This window comes from Porites lutea, chromosome 6, assembly GCF_958299795.1.
Source record: "Porites lutea chromosome 6, jaPorLute2.1, whole genome shotgun sequence".
In the NCBI taxonomy this organism is placed as follows: Eukaryota; Metazoa; Cnidaria; class Anthozoa; order Scleractinia; family Poritidae; genus Porites; species Porites lutea.
Window position 1 is genome coordinate 12688497 of NC_133206.1, and position 23738 is coordinate 12712234.

General features: G+C 39.2%; 3 protein-coding genes across 3 annotated transcripts in view; 1 reads left to right on the forward strand and 2 right to left on the reverse strand.

The window, feature by feature from the left end:
• The first annotated feature begins 1141 nt into the window (after window positions 1-1141).
• Window positions 1142-10466, forward strand: LOC140941895 (uncharacterized). The gene is made up of 8 exons (XM_073390899.1): window positions 1142-1199; window positions 1405-1490; window positions 5708-5882; window positions 6667-6819; window positions 7600-7833; window positions 8255-8401; window positions 8836-9060; window positions 10291-10466. The coding sequence occupies exons 1-8, from the start codon at window positions 1160-1162 to the stop codon at window positions 10464-10466; spliced, it is 1236 nt and encodes a 411-aa protein (XP_073247000.1). The 5' UTR covers window positions 1142-1159.
• Window positions 10467-13420: 2954 nt separating this feature from the next.
• On the reverse strand, window positions 13421-17089 carry LOC140941112 (uncharacterized). The gene has a single exon (XM_073390077.1). The coding sequence runs from the start codon at window positions 16253-16255 to the stop codon at window positions 15113-15115; it is 1143 nt and encodes a 380-aa protein (XP_073246178.1). The 5' UTR covers window positions 16256-17089; the 3' UTR covers window positions 13421-15112.
• A 4047-nt stretch (window positions 17090-21136) lies between these two features.
• Window positions 21137-23738, reverse strand: part of LOC140941065 (DNA damage-binding protein 1-like) — a 30658-nt gene continuing 28056 nt past the window's right edge. The window contains 1 exon segment of the mRNA XM_073390023.1: window positions 21137-23602. Within this exon segment, the coding sequence (XP_073246124.1) occupies window positions 23519-23602 (84 nt within the window). The 3' untranslated portion in view covers window positions 21137-23518.

Genomic DNA, 23738 nt, shown 5'->3' on the forward strand with positions numbered 1-23738 from the left:
AAACTGTGACATTCTGTATCAGTGCGTTTTTGTCGTTAGTTTTTTAAAGAAAAAAGTGTGGAGGCTCTCCATTGCTGTTGATTTGAAGGTAAGTTGAGGTCATGAAAGAAAGAAAAGCTTAAAAATATGATTTCGGTAAAAATTTTCTATCACGATTTGGAAGGGCAAAACAACTTTTTTAACATCAAAGATCGTTCCATTAATCTCTAGCGGCTCAGTCCAAAAATCAGTAGTTTTGTGCAAAAACATTTCAATTTGCAATTCCAAGATATTTTCACCCACAGATTCACAGTTATAACCAACTTGCATGGCATGGAATATTACTTGCACTAAAGTGTAGCTATAGGGAGGAAGCTTTACCGTTAACCGTCACCTTTAACGGTATTATCCTCAGATTTAAGATCAGAATGATATGGCACAGAATAGTAAATACCACCCCAGGCAAGAAAGGCTCTTAGGCTTGGATGGTAACCCCTCACAATTTTGTCCAGAGATTTAGGAAGTTTATCGCACTAGTTCTAGGACTTATCAGTGGGAAGTAGATGTGGGATACTTTAATTATATGTTTTCGAGGACAAGAAGAAGAAAAAAACATTAGAACATTAAACTGAAACTTGAGTGTAACATGTAGGTTCTTACTACTTCTTGATTTGCCACTGTTGTTTTCTGATTAGCTGCTAAGACAGTCTTCATCAGAAATGAAAGTGACCGACCCTGCAAACGACTAGTCAAACAAGTTGAAAAAATTTATTAACCTAATGTCCCTAATGTAAACTAATATTCATCAATTTTACGGTTTTCCTTATTTATAATTGATTTTAAAAGAATATTACTCACTAGATTTGATAGTTTGATGACAGGGGAATCAGAAAGTAAAATCTGTCAATGAAATGAGTGAAATTTTTTTTAAAAGACGTTAGATTCGATCACTTCTAGGAATTTTTTTTTTTCAAGTAATGATACACCCAGGTAAAAACAAGCGAGTCACTCATTCAATCTCTCTATAACTCTTGTCAATATTAGATTGTTTATTTAACGGAGACTGTGTTTACGACACCGGTACATGAAAGCTAGCTTTTAATAGCATTACTATTATAACCTTAACTTAGAGTGATATTATTTTGACTTACATCAAAGATCACCTGGCTCTAAAGGAAGAATGAAAGTTTCAGGAACACTGCTTCTTGGAATCCTTTACAGTTAAGTACGAATAATATATATGGGTTCAACTATTCTTTTTTCCATTTGTTAAGGGTGTGATAGCCAAGTGAAATTAAACATTTATTATGAAGGGCTTGGTTTTTCCTAGAAAGTCTTGCGTCAAAAAGGTCCTAAAGCGTAGTAACTTACATGTGCAGTTATAAGTTAAAATAGTGCTTCTTTGTGTTGAATTTCCTATTGCAGTTATTGGAACGCATGCAGGAGAAACAAATATCTGCAGAATTGAATGTGACGTGGCCTTCACCACTCTTGGCTGCTACAGAGATTCGGTAAAATTGCAAGAGAGTATATAGTTTTAATTACTGATTAGTCACATTTGAGTCAGGAGGTAGTTATTAATTGGCATTGGACGGTTTAAAAGAGGAAAGAAGTAATCTAGTCAAGAACAACAAGTAGTTAAGCTACACAAATTTTGTCCACATTAGTAACACTGGACGAAAAAACGGATTTACTAATGTTTATGAAAGGTGAAAATATGTGGTAAATTTGCATTAGATTTGCGCTGTCGGCTAAAGTGTGGGCAAATACATATTTTGCAGTGGTGTTTGCTCTTGTTTCCCCAGGATACCAAAAGAGCACTATTGCATGTAGTTTACTCGTATTTGCCTTAAGAGCCAAAAACAATAAATTTCTAGACATTTGGTTGTATCATAAATTTGTACATTTGCATCATAATTATCCATATTTGCAAGGGGAGCAAATATAGTGACCTGCATAACATTTGCTTACAGACAAAGGTGATGTGCATGTGACATTTCCTATATATGTGACTCGTTTTGTGACTAAAGTAAATTTCTAATCTCAACTGTAACATTACAATGCTATGATAAAATTTTGTACACGCTGGGGTACCTCCGCCCAGAGGTCCAACCTCTTACATGCATCTCTTTGACTGTAAAGGTACCCCTTTCATGTACCTTTTATCAATTAAAGGCACCCCTTTCGCATATCTTATCAGGACCCTTCCTAACCTTGTTTCCTGTTAACTCTTGTAAATGCACTATACTGTCATTTTAATATTGTTGGTTTTCACATGACGTCACTAAAATTCAAACTAAAAAACTATCGATCCTACCGAGATTTTACTTTCAAGATGCATTAGAGCAACTGAAAACTAATTTTCATACAAATTGTCGCTTCAAAAGGGTTCTTGGTTTTGTGATAGGGTACGCTTGAATTTCCAAGCTTTTTCGTGACGCGGCATCAACATGACGGCCAAGAGGGCTGTCATGTAGGTTAAAAAAATGACTTATTTCAGGAAATTTTGCTATCTAAACAGTTTATGTATTAGAAAAAGTATTACTTTAATGTCTATGAGTTTCTCGAAGAATAAATTCACGCTTTTGTAGCAAAACTCGGTAACAGATGTTTCTGTTAGTTTCCGTCCGTCATTTTGAAGCTCATCCAGCAGGTGAGCACCAGCATGGCGTCTCCATACAAATTTCTAAAATTAAGTTTGGGTAAAACATTTCGTCGGATATCTCGTATACGAAATAATCCTCTGACCTGAATCTTGGGGAGGGTCTTTGTATATATACCTCCTTTCATTTCCCAGATTCTGGACTTTATCTATTGAACGGTTTTGATTTTTATTTTGATCTATTTTGAATGGCGTAACACTGAAAACCAGCAATAAAGGGATCACAAACCAGTTAGTTTTTTTGAGTACTTTTCAGTAACAATTTTCTTCTGTTAGTCTTTTTAAAGAACGAAATGACAGGCAGTCTACCCCCTCATATACTTTAATTCAGGAAATCCCTATATCTTTTCATACCTGAAGCATGAAAAAGGTGTCCCTTTCTGACAGTGCCCCCAGCATAACCCCTTCCCGGGCTTCTAGTCTAAAGCAAATACACTAATTCAAATCTACTGGCTATTAAGGTCCAGTAGTCAGATTATTGATGCACTGTATTTCCTATTATCATAAACATTCCACCATTAACTTGGGACAGTGTACATTGTAACAAGTGGTATTCCCTTATGCACAGCAATTACCACAGGGGTCCTTAAACTAAAGAGAACACCTGTAAATGAGAACTATGTAGTGGTCGGATGGCTATGAATTCATCTTCATTATAACCTGAGATCAGGCTCAATTTTCGTTTCGCTTTGTAATAACATTCCGGCCGGCAAGGCGATAGAATGTACGAGAACCGCTAAAATTGGGCCTGATCCCAGGTTATCTTCATTAATATTACATGATGCTCACTAATAAGTTGAATTAGGGAACCAAATTACTTCATTGTACATTGGTGTAAAATAATATGTGATTTTCAAAATGGGGATTCATCCTCAGTATACCAAAAATCCTTCGTGTGTTGGCGCAAGATGTGCCCTCTGGTGGTACGCGTACGTTTTATAGAAACGATGGCTTGTCAACGACTTGTCAGTGTCGGCAACTTAAACTGAACCCGTTGTCAACGCAACTTAACATCTATTGTCTAATGACCAATCAGACACCAGCGTTGCTGGTACGTTGCTGGTCGGGAACCCTCACATTTGCGTAAATAAATCGTGGAATTCCTGGCCCAGCACAAGCGGTATTGGTTCTGTTCTTTAAACCTCTTCGCTTCAACCAACAGGTGTTGTTTTTTGGGGGTGAGGTGATCGGAGATTGTGACTCTGTCAAGAACACTATCAGCAGGCAGACCGATATTTGATGAGTTGACTTGAGAGGCACTTTGTCGAGTTTCCATGACACTTGCTTTTGCAAGGCGTCTTACAAATTTGCAGATGATCGGTTTGGGAGCGCCATTTTGCTTCCTCGAGGGGACGCGATAAGCAATGTCAATGTTCGACAGAAACACTTCTCCCCCCATCTCCTGGAATAATTTTACGCACAGGGCGCTTGTTTCAGCTGCGGTTTCACTGCTTTTCTCTGGCAGGCATTAAATTGGTAGCTATATTCCTTAACCTCGTCAATGGCGTTGCCAACACGTGTGACTTCAACGCTAAGCTTATTGAGACGAGGGGCTCAATGCCTTGAGTTGATCAACGACACCAGAATTAGACGCCGACAGGTCGTCGTATTCGTCCCCCAGATATTGTAGACTACGAGATACGGTTTCGTCATTCGAAGCATTATTATTGCTATTACCAGACGTAGCAGCTGCTTCCGCACCAAAGGTAATGGCCGAATTGACCCGAACCTTCTCTTTCAGCTGCGTTATTTCCTTCGAAAGGGCGTCGACCTTATCTTTTAAATCTTGATTTTATGGGTTTGATGACATTTGCTAACCAAATCAAATTCAGAATTTGATTACATTTGCTACCTGAGCGAAAAATTGTACAAGTAACAGTTTGATCAGATTTGCTGCCCAAGCAACTTTGTTCAAAACTTGGCTTTCAACTATATTTGCCCCTACAAGCTAAAGTTTGTGTTTGATGAAATTTGCATACCCTAGAAAATTTGTTCAAAGTTTAGGTTTGCTAACATTTACTTCGTGAGCATTTATGTTGAATACAAAAAGTTTGGTTACATTTGCTATGCAAAGCAATCTGGTTCAACTATAAAGATTTGAACACTCATGATAACCCAAGCAAACATTGTTCAAATTACATTTGCTGACATTTGCAAAGTTGCGTAAACGTTCTGAAAATAACAGGTTTGCATGCTTTTACATCTAAAGCAAAAGCTGTGCAAAACAGAAGATTTGCCTACACATTTGAACCATCAGCAAATGACCCTCAAATCCATGGCTGCCCATTATCTTTGCACCAAGAAGTAAATGTTGTGCAAATGTGGCATTTACCGTCATTGCTACGGATAGCAAAACTAGTGCAACATCAGTCTTTGCTCTTGCGCAAATTTGAGCAAAATTGTGCAAATGTGGTATTTGCTACACGTTTGGTGTAATTTGGCTACCCTCGTAAATCCATTTTTTCGTCCAGTGTAAGGTAGCGCGAAGCACCGCAATCAACTTTTGTCAAAGGACTTTATGATGCTAACTGGTCGCTGAAAAGGGATAGAATTAAAAGCTGGTGTTTTCAGCACTAGGCGAAAACAAGAAGTGCGATTATGGGACAAAACTGAGAGCTCAAGTACTGAGCCGCCTCGGGAAACGGAATAATGACTCGAGGGAGTTACGAGGTTAAGAGAGGGTCGCCAAAATGGTTCTTCAATCCCGTAATCCCGACCCAAAATTCGTGCAATCCCGTAATCCCGAGGGTTATTTTTGGCACCCCACCTCCCAAGCATACTTTCAATCGCGAAACTCGCCCCTATTTTGCTCTAAAATCCCGAATCCCGAGCCTCAAATGAGGGAACTCCCGGGTCCCGGAAAACCTATCGAGGACCCTCTTGAGAGTCTCATGTGAAATGTGCGAGAGTGCAAGGGAGAAAACATCGCGCACTTCTAAAAACATATCAAGTAGCTAGACAAAATACGCGAATTTGAGGATAACTCACTAGACTATAATAACATCTGCAGTAATTATTCACTTGTTACTGTAGTAAGTTTTATATCCGGAGGCTTTTCTCCATCAGGTTGTCCGGACATTGCCAAACTATATTTTAAACGAACTTGACCCAACCGTGGACAATTATGGTGGTAGGAGGATTGATTGGTTTAACTGGAACATTTACATGCCTGGGTTTGTTTGCCGTTGTGCGAAGAAGGCGAAACAACTTGGATATGATGTAATTGGACTTCAGCATTACGGTCAGTAGACTTCTATCGCGGGGATGCAGAGACAGGAAGTGTGCGCATGTCTCTCAACGTTAGGAGTGTCGTGTGTTTTAGGGGTCACGTGTTAAGCTAAAGAGCCAGTGTTACACATTTTCAGACCTAAAAATAAGACAACGATTTTATACTTATAGCCATGTTGAAGAACAGCAAAATAGCTTGCATGGAACTCGCTAGGCGCTAAATCCATGCTCAGTCGTTGCCAATATTTAGAGTAAAAGTTAGTCCACGAGCCATGCAAACACGCACACTTATAAAAAGTAGCCGATCTGTTCTAGTGAGTTTAGTCCGGCCTTGGAGTCCAATCGCAATGGTAATCTAGCTTCTGGACAGTGAATTAATAGAAAGGAGGGACAACACTATATTTTGAAAACATAAAAAATTTATCATCATTGAATTTTGGATGAAGCTTCCCTGTTAACTATGATATGAAGAATTATGCAGATCAAGGATATGACTTATGACACCCTTCTCGATATAATTCTTCATATCATACTCAGCCTCGGATATCATACAATAATTGCCCAGTCTTCTCCACAGGCGCTCCGTTTTCCGCGTGGTTTCGCAAAGAGGCGAGCGCGAAACGCGAGTGACTGTTGACGAAGCGCAAGGTTTCTTCTTCCCGCCTTCCTCAGGCGCAAATTTTCATTGAGAGAGACGTCTTGGTACGAGGCAGATAATTGCCTATTACCATCAAAATCATCATGAACATCATTCTAATTAAAATTTGACCACTAATATCAAATTTCATTCAGCGCAGGTGAATGCTGGGCGGGCCACAAGTCCACACACAATTACAGGGCCCTGGGAAAAGCCAATATCGGTGAGTGCATTGGAGACGACTATCAACCCTGCGGAGCCTATGATCGGTATTGCATGGGCAAGACATTCACTAACATGGTGTACGAGCTCGGTAAGTTAAGTATCAATGGTGAGCCAAAACCAATACCAAATGATAGATACTTTGGTTTTCCTAGAAAATATTGATGCTGGACTGTTTTACAACCGTTACATCACTCAAGGATAGGGTCAAGGATAGGGTCAAGGATAGTTTTCTTTTACTCGGAAGCAGTCATAACCAAACTCGCTGCAAAGGTCCCATTATTTCGACCCTAGGTTTTGCGAGTCCCTTTTTCTCATCAAGAGGAGAGACCGTCGGGAAGGAGTAGCCTGCACCACAGACAAAACTAAACCTCTGTCTGCGAGCCAGCGCACAAATCCTTGTTTTAGGTTCCCACCTGTGTACCAGGAGTTAGTGTACGCGCAATTAGTGACCTGTAAAATAAGCCAATGCCGATTTGATGATTAGGTTGAAGGGAACTGATTTGAAACGTGTCTCCGTTAACTCGCTGAGTCGGTTGGGGCCACAGAACAAGAATCTCGGCAAAGCTTGACCGACGTTACTAGCTGAGGTTAAATTACGCTTGCAACATGGGCTATCCCGCGCGAGGCCGGAGAGAGTCGATGTTGTTCTGCAAGCAAACTAATTCTCTGCACAGAATAATTACAGGTTTTTCTTCCCTTTTGAGCAATTAAATTTATTCAATATATACCGTTGGTTGTGTTCTTCGGCGCGAATGAAAAAGAAATCTCTTTCAGGAGCTTTTCTCAAAGTCTACCTGAATTTCTCACTTTTTAGCCCAACAAAATAAACAAAAATACTGATACGATATCGTTTATTGCGTCATGTTAGTGGACACGGAATGTAGTCTGCAGTATGAGAAAGTCGGCTGTTACAAGGACATGCATCGTTCCCAGCGACCACTGCCATTCTTCTTAATGAACGATAGAGATGTTTACCACCAGCATTTCAGTGGGAAACTCGTTGATTGGAGGAACTGGGATGTGTACGTGCCAGATTTGGCCTGTAGATGTGCCAAGAAAGCAAAAGCGAAAGGATGGACTTTTTTTGGTCTGCAGTTTTATGGTAAGGATTTTCACTGCTGTAGATCAGTAGTTTTGCATGTACTAATCCGGCGCTTTATAGTTGCAAAACTATTGCCAAGGAACGCAAGCAGTCTCATGCGTCGCTCAAAAACGTTCATGCTTAAGCTCCCTAATACATCAAACACGAGACGCAGAAATCTGGTGGGAATTAAGACGAGTGCAGTATTACAATGGTCCATCAATTCGTGGCCGAAACAACCTTTCACAACTTTCTGCGTATTCTTTTTCCGAAGTACGATTAATCGAACTCACACCTCACACCTCGTATTGGAGGACTTTATTTCCATCAATGATCTTAAAACACCCTTCAAAAGCTTTTGCACTTATCTAAACTAATTTACTAAAGCAGGCCTCCTGCTTCACTTAAAAACGGCCTAATGAATTGATGTTTTTTTTTTCAGGGGAATGTTGGAGTGGAGAAAATGTTCAAAACACATTTTCTGTAGATGGCCCAGTACGGGCCTGTACAGACCAATGTTTCCAGCCATGTCAGACGTACAGTAAATTTTGCGTTGGTCAGAATTTTGCCAACTTTGTCTATAAACTTAGTAAGTTAGAAAACACGTTTTTCTTGTCGTTTCATCAAGCATAAAGTTTCATTTTGTGATTAAATGACGACACTGGTGGAAAATGACGCGCAGTGCAGCATTTTCAAATAATAGATTGCAAGACTTACAATCCTTTAAAATACATTCTCACTAGCAAAACTCTCTAATTCATCACTGTGATCGTCAAAGGCTCTTACAATTGTACCCTACTGAGCGTTCTTTTTTTTTTCTATAAGGAGAACAGGAAGAGACCCAGAAGGCTTGATGCTGGTGTCTTGGAATTTATTAAAATACTTTCACATACCGTCGTGAAAAGCAAAGCCAAACGACAACGATGTGAAATGGAGTTTGTCGTTGACTACGAATTGCTATTGACGCCCCCGCTAGTTGAGTAGAAACGTTTCGTTTTTCTTGAATGTCTTTTGCTTTCACAGAGGAGAAAGATTGCGAAATAGAGTTCAGGCCTGTCGGGTGTTACAATGATGTGAGAGATTCACGAGCACTGAGGGAGGAAATCTACAATGAAGTTGACCCCTCAAGTCCAGTATTTGGAGGACAGTTAATTGGCAACTGGACCGCAGACTTCCCTGTGTTCCTTTGCAAGTGTGCGCGGATTGCGAAAGCCAAGAGATACCAGTATTTTGGCGTGAACAGCTTTGGTAGGAAGGAAATCACTGAAATGATGTTATGTTACCTTGGTATAATAAAAGCGACTTCTCGAGTTCTCCCAATCCAGGGAGTTGAAACCAGATGCTTTTAAGGAAACTCGTGGGTGGCTAATGCCATAAAGGTTTAAGTAACAAACAGTCATCCTGCATATTGCAAGGGCTGAACTCTCAGTAGTATCAGTAGGTGACATCTTTCCAATGATCATTAAATGCGATAGATTAGCAGGATTTTTGTCGCAGGATGTTTAATGGCCTTAGCTCCCACGAGTCTCCTGTAGCTCAGAGCATGTGGACAAGTAAGCTGAAAGATATAGATACTCATGTTGGGGAAAATTTGAATATATTTTTGCGAGTCCCTTCTATTAGTAAAACTGGCTGAAAACAAAAGCACCATTCTCAAGTATTCACCAAACCAAACTGATTGACCATAATTAGCTTAAGCAATAACAACGGCTCTGTTAATAAGACAGAAACAAATTGAAAAGTTATTGAGCGAGGATTTTGCCTCGACCTGCTCGGACGTTCAGAGTTTTGCTATATCTCCCCAATGTTTTAGCATTTTTTCCAAGCAACACGTCATATGATCATATCAACGTTTTTGTTGAGACTCTGAACACACAAAGGCAACAGCTGAGTTTGAATCCTTAATATTCCCATTCTTGGAAATTTCGTTTGCATACAGAAAAATCATAGAATTTATTGGAACAATTACAAAGTAGTCTAAGAAGAGGTTATCAATTCCTAGACAGGGAAGTTTTCTAAGGTTCGTGATAAAGCTTAGAAATGGAATGACATGATTATCGCATGAGTATTTTCGAAGCTAAAGAGCTTTTATGAAGCTATGACAGGGGCGGATCCAGGATTTTTTTTAGGAGGGGGTGCACTCGTCTCTTGCTCTACTTCAAAACCAATAAAGCACATAGTTTTTTTTTTCTGCGGAATACCAGTTGTATTAGAAAACCGCAGGTCATCTCAGGGGGGGGGGGGGGGGTGCGCACCCCCTGCACCCTCCCCCTAGATCCGCTCCTGTATGAGGTAGCTAGTTATCTGTATGGAGTTGTCCTTTGGAGATAATAATGGGATTGACTAGTTTAGGGAACACAAGAGGAGGTTTTTATAGCTATTAGAGAGCGTTTATGAGCTTAAAGATACGCGTGAAAGCCCAGGTCTATGGACCCGTTTGTTTTGTCTCTTACGCCAAAGACTTAAATACTGTTTCAGGTTCCTGTTGGAGTGACGAGGCATCGGAGGGCAGATACAACCTACACGGCATATCTTCCCAATGTTATGACGGTGATATCAAAGGGAAAGAAAATCCGACCCAGTGCCCTGTCGGTTCTAAGCTTTGCTCGGGTGGAGCTGTAACCAGCTATGTTTACACGATTATAAACCGCTGAGGTCAGTAAAACGTGTGCTTGTATGATTTATTCTGTTAGCTTATTACTTTCGAAAACTTCTTAGACCCTGTTTACATGGAGTGGGGGACCCCGGTCTAGTGGGGTTAAGTTTCTTTTGTTTTGTGTCCGCCAGAGCGTGAAAACAAAAGAAACTTACCCCACTAGACCGGGGTCCCCCACTCCATGTAAACAGGCCCTTAGTTATTCAATATACCGAGCAGATGAATAAAAACGTTTATCGGGGTAATGCCAGAAATGAATTAACAAATCAATTGATATGTTAGATTTGATAAAGAGTTAGAATATTTGGTGCGCAAAAAAATTGTTGATAACGTCAAATCGTTGGGCTTGATGATTTTTTCGTGTCACAAAATTCCAAATCCACTCTGCTAGCAGCAGACACCTAGAACCTCAGTGATTTGATCTGTCTTTCATGGATTGTGCGGGGCTCAGTTTAAGTGTATAACCAATTGCAAATACTTGGAACTAGCACGTCACTAATCCATATTCCTCCGAGCGGCATGCAAACTCGTTCGGGTCGCGTAGTTTCTAGTTTTAAGTCACTCGTCTCTTGAAATACATGACCGTGATCATGAAAACATGCCAATAACATTCGAAACTGATTCATTTTTAATTTTTTAATTTTTTTCGATTAAGATAAAGTGAAGTAACATTTAGTTTTTTTTCTTAACTATAGTTCCCGCGTAAAGAATTTTGACTGGAGAGGAATTCTAACCACTGAGAGCAAATTTGGAACATTTGACAGAACGTGTTGATCAAATAGATAAACCATGTAGAACGTGAACAGAATAATAAAGAATCATGACTGTGTTCACTGATCATACTGGTTTATGTTTACGTGTTCTCTCCTACGTATTCCAGTCTGTGAAGATTGACGTAAGACGCCGAATCCTCCCCTCCCCCCGCCCTCGCCATGATCGGCCGTTGTGATGAACATGGTATCGTTCAGAAGATTCTCATTTTGAACAGTGACTTGAATAATGCTACCAATCCAGCATCGGCTACGCTGATAAGGTTTGGGTTACGGTGGCATAAATTCGTGAAAATGTCAAACCAAATTTTCTTTTCTCCGGGTAACGCTTCATAAAGCTTTTCATGTAGTTAAATTACACTTGGTAATATGGCTGAGATCCCAAGCATAATTTACTTTTTACTGTTTGCTAAAGTGTTCTTCCATAGTCGTCAACAGGTTGGTCTTTGAATCCCTTTAGCCGTAGTAAGTGAAATGCTCCTATTAGACAATTTCAAAAACATAATTTCTAAATGGCTGGTTCAGCGAGTGTGCAAGATGAAGTGAATCCTCTGTTCTGATTGGTTACCCGAGCAAAGATAGGCCTATCGATTTGTCCCGTAAGAAAAAAAAATTGCGTATAATGAAGCCTTTATTGTCCAAGCTTTTTCGGACAGTATTCCTCAACATTGGTCTCGTTCTTTTTTGCGTTTTTATCAACCTCGACTTCGTCATGATCCAATACGACCCAAAAAAGAACTTGGCTAATAATCAGCGACTTTGAACACTTTACGTGGTGGTCAAAGAGTTTCGTGGTAGCGTGATTTTCATTCATTTATTTGTTAAAAGAAAAGAATGAGAAAAAAATCAAATCAAATTTCACAAGAATTGTGAAAACACGGGTAAAATTCTGAAAATTTCATGTGTAAGATGTCATTTTGTGAAATTTGACATACATTTTCTCGAGCTCCCATAAGAAGTTTTTTTTCGTGTTACTACAGATGACTAATTACATCTATAGCCCTTGACAAATGTAAAAAAGAATTCTATATGCTTTAAATTATTTTGGTACAAGGTTTCTGTCCACTGAAAATTAAAATTACTCAATTTCCTAAAGAATTCCATCTTAATATTCCCATAATCGATGGCCTTATATTTAGGCCTTTGTATATTATGCTAGCATTTTGTTCTAACATTTTCGTGAGGCAAACGCATTAAGCATTATTCCAGCATTTTAGCAGCATTTTCGCAGAAAATTAGTTCTTTTCTCACAGAAAACGAAAATCGTAACATTTTTAAGAGAAATGACGACTTACAGTCCAAAAGTTAAAAATATATATATATCTTCTAATTTCACCTTAACAAGTCGTGTGGATGACCATTGTTTGCCGTATTTAAACTATTTACCTGTATACATTTTCGCAATACCACTTATACGTTTTTATTATCCTTACACCCCCTTAAAGGAGAATAGAATAGAATTAATAAAAATTCCTCTCTGTGATGAGCATTATCGAGCATTTTGGTGACATTCTTAGGGGCTGCCGAGCATTTTAGTGAGAATAATGGAGCATTCAGATGGAGCGGTTTAGTAGGGAAACAAAAGCATAATGTACAAAGGCCCACTTATAATATGCGCCCTCTGGTACCAAGAGGGATGACTGTGGGGACATGTTAAGTTGTTCTCACCGTTGAGTCTCTGGCTAAAAACGCATTGTATAACGATCCAATGAAACCTCTTTGGAAGTACTAAAACATAGTACTATTCAGTAGTTTTTCAAATAATAAATCTGAATATAATATTCGAGTCTGTATATTTATTTTTGGGAAATTTGGGTTTTTCAAGAGTCAAGGAACAAAAGCCCGCTTGATGCATGCAAATTTTCTTTGTAATGTCTTGTATTCAGCCAATGTGTACGCTGTAATTGTGCACGTGTTTACAAAAAGCACGAATAATGATCGAAAGAAGAAGTAAACAAAAATCCGTAGAGACAAAACCAAAGCTGTTATAGTAGACCTTTACCTTCAATCTTTTAATCGATCGATCGACGGTGTTTATTGAAAGTCACTAAAATCTCGAGAATTGCGAACAGACACCTTCGCAAGAATCAGATAAATGATTATCACTCATCCACGTTTTTAGATTTTTTGTCTGAAAATAAATTAGCAAGTTAAGATACCAATGTTCTCCAACACAGAAGCCTTGAAGTGATCCAAAAACTCTTTATTTTGTATTTAGAACAACCGTAAATAAACCTAACAGTATATAAAATAAATCTCTGGAATCTCCAAAGTCAACAGGACTATTTTTGGCCAAGCATTTTAGTAAACAGAACGGACGGCCCTGTATTTTTTTTTCTTATTAGTTGGGGGTAAATATTCTGCGGTATCAGTGCGGCAGGTGCTAACAGTGCTAGGTAATAAAACAGTGGTAAAGTTTAGGCAATTTTTTTTATCCTCGTGTTGGGTAGATACGGCTTTTTATAGCCCACGTTTTCGCAAATTTCAGCGAATCGAAAGAGTCTAGCGAGTGGTTAAAATCACGAGTCGAAAAGATAAATCCAAGCACAAGAAAAATCTTGGGAACAAGTTTTCTCAGTTTTTAATTATTTATAATTTATTTTTCGAATCTTCTCGGACCCACACCTCGGTATTAAGAAAGTCGTATACCAGAAAAAATACTGCAATGTTTTTTCCATTCTCAGCGATTAGAAAGATGGAATCGGTCTTGCTCCGTTTCAGCGGTCGATGTAAACCTGTTTGTTTTGCTGTAACTGTACTAAAGCTATCTTAAGTGCCCGAATAACTTCCTTTCAAACAATGCTTTGTTTAGCATCTTGAATAAAACTATCATTTCGTTACCGCTGCCATAGAGTTTCCATGATCATTAAGTGGTCGCCCAAAATAGACCGTAAGACGGTGTCTTTTCCGCCCTAGTTATTTTAACCCGCTTTTGTCTTTCTAGTGCTTGACAAAGAAAAAGACATACGACCGTCCGCTCTACTCGATATTCAATATTACGAAAAGAAAAAATAATCGCTCCTACATAAACATCTGGAGTTACAATCAAGTTTAGGTTGCTCAAATGTTTTTACTGCATAAATCTAGTCACCTAGTGTTCGCAAAATGACAGCGACCGAACCTAGTTTTTCATCAACATTAAACTTTCTAGACTTAAGCAAGCTTAGTTACACAGAAACTTTTGTTCAAAATCGCACCGGATCCAACACGTCTGGCTGGATGAATTATCTTTCGTAAATCGTACAACGCTCCCGAAATTCACTCCTTAAAGTGTCTTATAAAAATGTTTTCAGAAAAATGGGATTATCGCAACACTGAAAATCTGCCAAAATGTACCTAATTTTATGTTTTTGTTCTGGTGTCAAAACCCTACATTTTTTGAGTTTGCTCAAAATTTTGTCGGAAGCTCAAGGTGATTGTTTTGCCGCTACGGTAGAATAAAAGACTATCTGCATACTAACGCTATAGCTCATCCAAAAGTACCAAAATTTCTTTTTGTTTTTAACAAATGCATTTGCTCTCCATGAAGACTTGTGCTTGTTCAACAAACAATTCAAGCTGAGTTTTATCAGAACTGTTAAATCTTGCTGAAATTGTTTAAAACGCATTTCATTCCCCATATATTTGTTTCCATTCATATTACATTCCGATAAATTGATGTCAGTTCCCTTAAAATCGCCAGAGTGCACAAAGAGCTGACCGTGCAAACAAGCCAACAATCCAGCAAGTTCCTATCCATGATTTTTTAATAACCTTGCTCTTTCCATCTTTATTCCACTATACCTTGATCTTTTATTCGAGCCTGACCCCGCCATGCCTTGAGTCATGATTCCACAAAACGAACTATGAAAGACATCATTTTTACACATCCAATTCACTTTGGTCTGGAACTCTGGGCCTCGGACCTGCGTCTATCACTGGGCTTATGTTTTACGGGACTACTAGCTCCTGATGCGCTGTAGAACTGGTCCGACCAGCTCACAACACTCGCAGCTCGGCTAGTTCGCCCTCGTTCATGAGCTGACATACGATCTTCGCTGTCGGTGTTAAAGATATCTGCAGAAGTTTCCCGTATCGGCGACAGAGCTCTCCTCCCAGCGACGGGCGATTTGGAGCTACGACGCGAGCCACGATAGGACGAACCCGAGGCCGTCAAAGATTGAGGATTTCCCGAGCTCATTGCGTCCTTATTTTTTCCTATGACTAGATTTGCTACTTTGTAGTTCGCCTGATGGCTTAGACTTGATGTGTTACTTAAACGTCTGTCGCCACCAGTCGTGCGACGATCCGGAGGAAAACGGTTTGGATTTGAGGCGGAATCGCTGCAGCCCCCTTCGGACCTTGCAGTCCTAGGAGTTCTTGAACTCAAGGATCTTAAACCTTGAATATTATTGTCTTTATTCATTGCTAATCGCTTAACGGCCATTGCTGTCACTGGTGTCAGAACTTTGACTGTGAGAATAAGTCGCCTCGTCATCTGCATTAGCGCGCTCACATCTTGTATAGTCATGGCCCGTACGTCAACTTTATTCACTTTAATAATTTCGTCGCCGACTCGTAACAGCTCAAAAACGTCCACGTCGGTGCCCAAAACAACACGAGAAACAAAAATCCCTTGATCGCGTTCCCAACCATCGCCTTGACGAATATAAAATCCTAGGGTCTCTCCGGGCTTTCGCCGTAATTCAATCGTACGCTGCAGAAATGTGCCATTTTTTGAGCACGCCTCTCGGACGCCTAACACATGCCTGAAGGTGCCTTGAATGATCTTTATTGGAAGCGGTGGACAAGGGTCCCCCTGAGTGTCTGGATCAGTGATATCAGTTGCTTTTCTGATGGCAAAAAATTCGTCCTCTTTCTCAGCAAGTCTCATTTTCTCAAAATCTTCCTGCGAAACACTGCTAAATCGCCGAAGCTGTTCTACAATATCTTCGACGCCCGATTTGCCGGCCGATGGAAAAGGCTTCCCGTTCGGCGACGAAGGTTTCTTTCTCGCGTCTTCTTCGCGAACAGCCATAATATTTTTACTCCAATTTTCTACGCGTCCATCGAGCCGCCATCTTGCTTGAATTCAAAATGAAAAGTTTGCATTTGATTATAGGATATTGTGGCCAGCAGCCAATCAGAAAACAATACTCGAGACAGGTGTATACCGTCACACAAAAACAATCTAGTGAGCTCGTTGCCAGTCAATTTTTGCTTCTGCGACAGAAAACAATTAAGCGCTGGGATATTTTGGTGTTATAGCCAATGGCGCTAAAATCTCCTCTGAGAAGGTCTCACTACGAGAAACAAACAATTAAAAGAAGAGACTCGTCTATATAAACTTTCTAGCCAACGATTAATCCCCACAACTTGTAATGACTAAATCAATTCTGCCCAACACACATTATATATAAGATTTTATGCTTTTGTGGGAAATATAGTGTGTAGGTAGAAGAGAATGACATAATTCGACAGCGCTTTGTTAAACTGACGTGCTCGTAAACTTATAGAATATGCACATTTGATCTCCAATTACGTTTACAACGCGCTGCATTCTGAATTTCAAGCATTAACTTAGTCAAAGTAAAAGATGCCTTCTAAATCTCCAATTTTCACATTCGATGTTTTAGAATGGCCGGTTTTATCCTATAAATCGACGATACATCAAAGTTACGAGACCATGTAAAACACAGTTCATTTAAACACATTATTTGTAAAGTGTCAGACTTAATATATGCAGAAATTAAAATCGCCCACTGGCAGCCAAATGCGATTTAACAAATTTGAAACTCTAAAAAAAGCTACGCTGAGACTCGTCTAAAAGTGTTTCGAATTATTCAAAATCTCCGACACACCAGTTTCAAAAGATTTATCGTCGAACATCTTTACGTCCTTTTTTAGTTTTATTCGTTCGCTTGTTATTTAGCCACAAAAAAATCGCAGGTTTTTCCATGACGTCAAAGTATTTATTTTAAGCTTTGCTTTTGGGAAAAACGTGTCCTCTTTCCATAGTTGAAACCGAATTAGAAAGCTCTGACGTCAGAGCTAAGATCAAAAAGCGAAGGTTCGCGTAGCCATTTTAAAGCTTCCTTTCAGCTATCGAGTCATCACTTCTGGGAAATAAAACCACATGAAACATTTCACATTACATTTTTTGCTAGCTTTAGCTTTATGTACTGCGTCATTAGGAAGTTTTATTCATCCTAACTTTTTTATACCATTTTAGTAAAATTAGTACCTTGAGAATGAAATACTTCTTGAAAAGAAAAATAATAATAATAATAATAATAATAATAATAATAACAATAATAATAATAATAATAATTTTTTTTAATAATAATAATAATAATAATAATAATAAACAGTGGAACTGGACATTTTTTTTTCAGCTTCTATATATGGGTAAACTAAATTCACTTCAATTTTCACAAAAACCTGGAATGCTTTCATCAGATAAATCTCCGAATAAATAACTGTTCAGATTTTTTTCACTGATTGAAAGATGAGATCTTCGACTACAAAGTTGTAAACCTTTAAATTTACATATTCTATTTCTGTGCAAAGGAAGGGATTTACAAGTTAAAAATATATATATTTTTGCCAGAAAATTATATTTAGATACAAATAATAAATTGTATCTATCTATTTACCGGCCTCGCTTTCCTTTAACAGGAAAGAAGGGAAGAAAAACACAACAGTATGACCATTTGATAGTCCTGCTATGAAGGTCTACGTCCGCACTATAATAAAGTCAGAGATTTGATCCGCCGCAGTAATCACAGAGATTTTATGGAATCGCGCTTGCGGATAACATAAACTTGTACCCCGTGACCAAGTTTCCCTCGTTACTTTTCGTTTACTGTTGATTATATGTGGCCACAAATAAACGTTTCGTGCTACTTTTGCCCATGCTTTCTTTGGACAACTTTCATCTGCTCATTTCCTACTTTACAAAATGTCAAATTCAGCGTGACGTTTGCCGTTGGTCGTATTAAACTGTGATTCCAAATTTCGTTCATATTTCCTTCCAATCGAGTCCCTGAACCCATAAGAAGGAACAAACCATCATTTTTAGGGGTCCACTATTTCCCCTTTGAGGAACGGAGGGGGGGGGGGGGGGGGGGGGCGGGTATGGGTGATTTGGTTTTCGGTAAGAATATTTTTTCTCCAAACCTCTAGAGCCAGAAACTTTTTCCCCAACATATAACGGTGTAACATTTTTTTTCCAGCATTATACGCCATGAGATATAGTTTTTTCAGTGCAGGATATTTTTTCCCTCGTTATCAGGCTGTAGGTAGGATATTCTTTTCTGAGATCACTCATTCACTCATTCACTCATGCACCCCCTCCCCCCCCCCCCCGAAAAGTGAAATGTTCGGCCCCATTAACACTTTTTGGGGATTATTTCAAAACACTTCGTCAATCGTCAAAACTTGAACACGTCAGTCCGACTTTTTCAAGTCGTAGTCTACTACACTTGCACGCCAGAATTTTTTTCAGGCTTTCTTTTCGCAGCTGCATAAGTTGCGTCTATAACAACTGTGATGTTCTTCTTAGCCGATTTGTTTCTTCATTCCGCAGTTCCAACATATGACATTCATATAATCATCCTCAGTTTCAACTCATCCTGCAAATTAAGTTTCTTATGTTCACACGAGTCCCCTGAGTCTGTTAACCGTGTAAACGCGTAGCTTGACCTGAGCTTAATTATCACCGGGACTGGAATATGAAGTGCGGACCCGGCCTCATTAACCGGAGGCAAGGAGCTCAAAACTTATGGTCCGTTGTTTTTCTTATCACCTCGTTATGTTGTATTTCTCGTTTAAAATTTTCATTTTTAAATTTTCTTTTTCGCTCATTTTTCCTGATTTAATAAAGAACAAATTTGATACAAGCTCCAGGATTGCAATATTATGACCTGAAACAACCCGCGAGACAAACTTCTCTCGCTAAAACCCCAACCCTAATTGAAGTCATTTGTTTTTCTATCTTTGTTTAATAATCAAACACTAAATACAATAAGATAGTACACAAAATGCATATCTACGACACTAAATGTCATGAATTCAATCAAGGATGTCGTGCAGCCTGCAGGTACACTTTATGGCTGGTCAAGAGGCATAATTGGACATTATGAACTAACGTAAACAACAGGTACGCTATTATTGGCGAATCAAGACATGGCAAGCCAAATATTGTAGTTCATCAGAAATGGTGCGTTTTCTCTAACACACGTTTAGTTACAGCGTGAAAGAATGACATTGTACATGTTCTTGTCTTCTACGGAGACGAAGAGAGAAATCAACGATAAGACATGCTTTGGTTTTTAGTTCTCGCTTCTTTGCTCGAGGGCAGTCAGGTGGCAACAGGTTTGTGACAGTGGAGTTATTGTACGCGAAAAACGCAAATGTTTATGACAAAAAAAGGTCTCAGTAGCCTTAAACCGGCAGACCTAAGTCCAACGACCTGACTTAAGATAAAACACCAACAAACGCTTTGATATTTTCATACGTGTACAGGGGTATTCTCCTGTTTTTCGTATGGGCAAAGGAAATAAGTAACGACTTCAGCACGTAGTTGACCTAAAACAGCAACATCCTTGTGACATAGCTTCTTCAGTAAGCAATAGAGAACAATAATTTTCACAGGGTTCAAACAATACTTATTATTTGAACTTCCAGAGCTTATTATTGTACATGCAAGCTCAGAAAGCAAAGAGTACTGGGTACCAAGGGAACACGTTACATTGGGTGTTCAGGACACAGACACAATAAAGTACCTGGTGGATCAGCTATGTACCATTTTTCACCGTTCACGAAAAATGGCCCTTCACAAGGAAAACTACCCATGCAGAAGCCGATCAAATGCACTCATGCTGTTCAACCCCGCAACAAAAGCAGAGTATAGATTCATTGATTCAACACTCAAAGAAAATAAGATCAAGAATGGAACCAGATTGTATTTGTATTATTCTTGAGCAAAAAACTTGAGTTTTGCTGCTAGGACTCACACAAGTTATATCAAATGATTCTACCAAAGGGAAAACAAAGCATGACAGGTTCTTTTTTTTTACCATAATTTCAAAACCACAGGACTTAATAAGGTGCCCCAATGTTTTCAAGTAGCAATCCGTTTCCATGCATCCTGATCATGGAAAGGGAAAGAGACAAACTTACAGTTGGGGTATAGTTGTAACGCAATATCAAATAACACTGCACCATTATTTCAGGTTTGTGGATGATTCGAAAGCGTTTTAAGGGTGTTAAGGTAATACCATTGAAACATTAGTGACATAACTTCATTAACTAAACAATTCTTACAAAAGCGCTTGAAAGCAAGTCCGTTAACATCCTCGGAGACCCAGGGGTAGATAGTGGGGGTGAGGGAAAGTCTAAACAAACGGAAAAATATGGCACAAAAGAAAAGTAAAGAACGGCCAGAAGAGCCCCTGGGGACAACGTCTTACCAGACCAGTTCCAAACGGTCGCCGCCATTCTGGCTTCTGATTGGTGCCAGAAAAACACAAGTTTTCTGGTACCAATCAGAAGCCAGGACGGCGGCGACCGTTTGGAACTGGTCTGGTAAGACATTGTCCCCAGGGGCTCTTCTCGACTTCTCGCCGTTCTTACTTTCCTTCGTGCCTTATTTTTCCCCCCGTTTAGACTTTCCCTCGCCCCCACTATCTGCCCCTGGGTCTCCGAGGATGGTCCGTTAAAGAACTGCTTTCAAGTCTGAAAAAAAAAACAGATTGCTAAATTAATTATAATACATCAATCAGTCGATCAATCGGTGGATCCGGCGATCGATCGATCGATCGATCGATCCATCCATCCATCAATCCATCCATCAATCCATCCATCAACCAATCAATAAATCAATCAAAGTGGTCTACAGTGGTCGACAGATAGATGAACACCGACTTATGGAGCCGATTATGGGAACGTACGTTCCAAGGCGTCGCGACTAGTTTTGTCGCAATGCGATAGTAGGGCAGTGAAATAATGGTGTAAATTCAATATCAGTTTATAATCAAGAGAATAGGTTACGAGAATTTACGAAATGATAGCCAAAGGGGAAAGCTTTGAGTAATATATAAAAACGAGTGCGAGGGTTTCATCAGGGGTTCCAAACACCGAGAAACAGATGAAAGCACTCGGCCTGCGGCCCCGTGCTTTTATTGTTTCTTGGTGTTTGGAACCCCTGATGAAACCCGAAGCACGAGTTTTTGATACATTACTCAAACGGTACATTAAAAAATATGCAGTAATACATTTTTTTGCATTTGGGTACCCTTAACTAAATCGCGAGGGATATGTATTAAGATCAGTCTGAAGAATTGTATGTAAATATTGGGGCTTATTAAAAGGCTTTTTATGGTCTCAAGATCGTGAATCAGTTGGATAAGAGTATTTCATTATACCGCTGAGCAACAAAATTAATAAACAAATACACAAATCGAAATAAAGAATAGAAAAGTGAAGTTAAGTTAAGTTACTAAAAGCAATTAATTACACGCGGAAATTTACAGTGATTACAAGGCTAAATTTACAAACAACCGCTTATCTAAAAACTAGAAAAAAAATCTGTAAAGTTCGGATAAATATTCCCCACCTTATACTACTACATGAGAAATTGGCTTAGAGCAGTGGTATTTCAGCTTAATTTGAAATACCTACATGTGAAAATTACAAACCTTTTGCGGGCAGTAGTATAAACAATAATAGCATGATTTATTTGTACGTGACATTTGGCATAAATACCACTCGTTATATTTCAAAATTGTCTCAAATTTCACTCGCCTAACGACTCGTGAAATTACCTATACAATTTCGAAATATCAGTCGAGGTGTTTATGCCACATATCACTACAAATCATGCTATTACCTATACTAACAGTTTCACTCAAAGTTGAATCACATGTTCTGTACATTTAAGGTAATATTATACTAGGAACGTTCGAAGAAGCGCGGCTAACGTCATATTGTATTTAAACGTTAAAAAATACAATAATAATTATCTTTATAATGATTATCATAATATTTTTTTGTTAAAGCAAATTAACCTTCATATTACTTTTCAGCTTCCTTAAACAAACACTTTGAGAGTCCATGCAACACAGAATGTAGTTAAACAATAATAAATAGTAAGTTTACGCAACATGAGGACAGCAAAACGCTTGTGTGCGTGACAAACGTGACAGAGCTACTACTTGCGCGTTTTATCGTGATATATTATTGTTAATATTTATATTTCAATTTCTTTCATATCTTCTGGTCTTTCACAAAAAGATTTGTTTAAAAAAAGGTGAAGTTGGGTGGAAGCTTATTTCAAAGAAAATTATTGTCACGCTTGTCACGCAAGGTTTGCCGTCTTCTTTCCTCTCCCGTTCTGTTGCGTAAGTTCAGTTATAAAGCGTGGACGGCACACGCGGACCCAAAAACAAAAACCGTTGCAGGTAGCCACGCGCTCTCACAACAAGCCGGGCGCGTGGACCAGGACACACGTCAAAGGGCGAAAGGAAATCCCAAAACGCTGCAGCCGTGTAAAAGAGCATTTCCACTGTCGCGCAATTTTTAAGTACGTGCGCTAGTAATTTTTACGCGCTTAACTAGAACAAACGCAACGCATGAAAGGCCGCGTGTAAAGCTGGATTTCCACTGTTGCGTTATATTTACGTGAGTGCGCACGTAAATTTTACGCGCGTAAATAAAGAAGGTCACGTGTAGATGTACACTTTGAGCGTGAGGGTGGATTTCCATTGTCGCGTAATTTTTACGTACGTTCGCGCGTAAACGTAAAAACTGAACCTCGCTCAAATTTTACGTTTACGCGCGACACTTCATATTTTGCCTCTATTTTATATACGCGCGTAAAATATACGTGCTTACGCACGTGAAAAATACTTGTCAGTGGAAATCCACCTTGATTCAAGTTTTACGCTTAGGTGCGACCTTTTCATACATTGCCTCTATTCTATTTACGCACATAAAAATTACGCGAAAGCGTAAATCTACTTTTATACAGTTCGGCGTTAAAGAAGAACTGCATGAAGGCGCGCGTAAGCCTGAAGTAACATACATCGCGAAATTGCCTCCAAGTAATGTGTGTTCTTTAAGACGCGAGTAAATGTATACCTTAAATATTAAGAATAACACTTAAAGTTAGGGTGGGCGTTACCCGTCAAAGCTTAGTCACGTATTTACATTGTAAAGGTTAACGGATTTGAGGCTCACTTGCATGTAATCCGATTTCAAATGCCTCTGGTGTTGAAGTTTAACACAGAATAACGTTTTCTTAATGGATTCTCGTCAGTTCTTCAATAACTTTGACCAGGTCCTCGACCGAGCACTCTTTCTTCATACCGCTGCCATCATCAATCTATTCAGGCAGATACGAGACCAGCTTAGAGAGTTTGTGGACGCTGCGTGGCCGAGCGGTTAGAGCGCTGGACTTGCAAGTTCAAGTCTTGCCCTGACCGCTAGCTGAATTTGTTCTCGGTAGTCCCGAGTTCAAC

What these genes read in the sequence shown, in the direction of transcription:
- LOC140941895 (XM_073390899.1), top strand. Translation starts at nt 1,160, where the DNA reads ATGAAAGTTTCAGGAACACTGCTTCTTGGAATCCTTTACA. An exon ending in TTGGCTGCTACAGAGATTCG is followed by an intron (nt 1,491 to 5,707) that starts GTAAAATTGCAA and finishes TTTCTCCATCAG; the next exon opens with GTTGTCCGGACATTGCCAAA. An exon ending in TTTTGGCGTGAACAGCTTTG is followed by an intron (nt 9,061 to 10,290) that starts GTAGGAAGGAAA and finishes ATACTGTTTCAG; the next exon opens with GTTCCTGTTGGAGTGACGAG.
- LOC140941112 (XM_073390077.1), bottom strand. Translation starts at nt 16,255, where the DNA reads ATGGCTGTTCGCGAAGAAGACGCGAGAAAGAAACCTTCGTCGCCGAAC.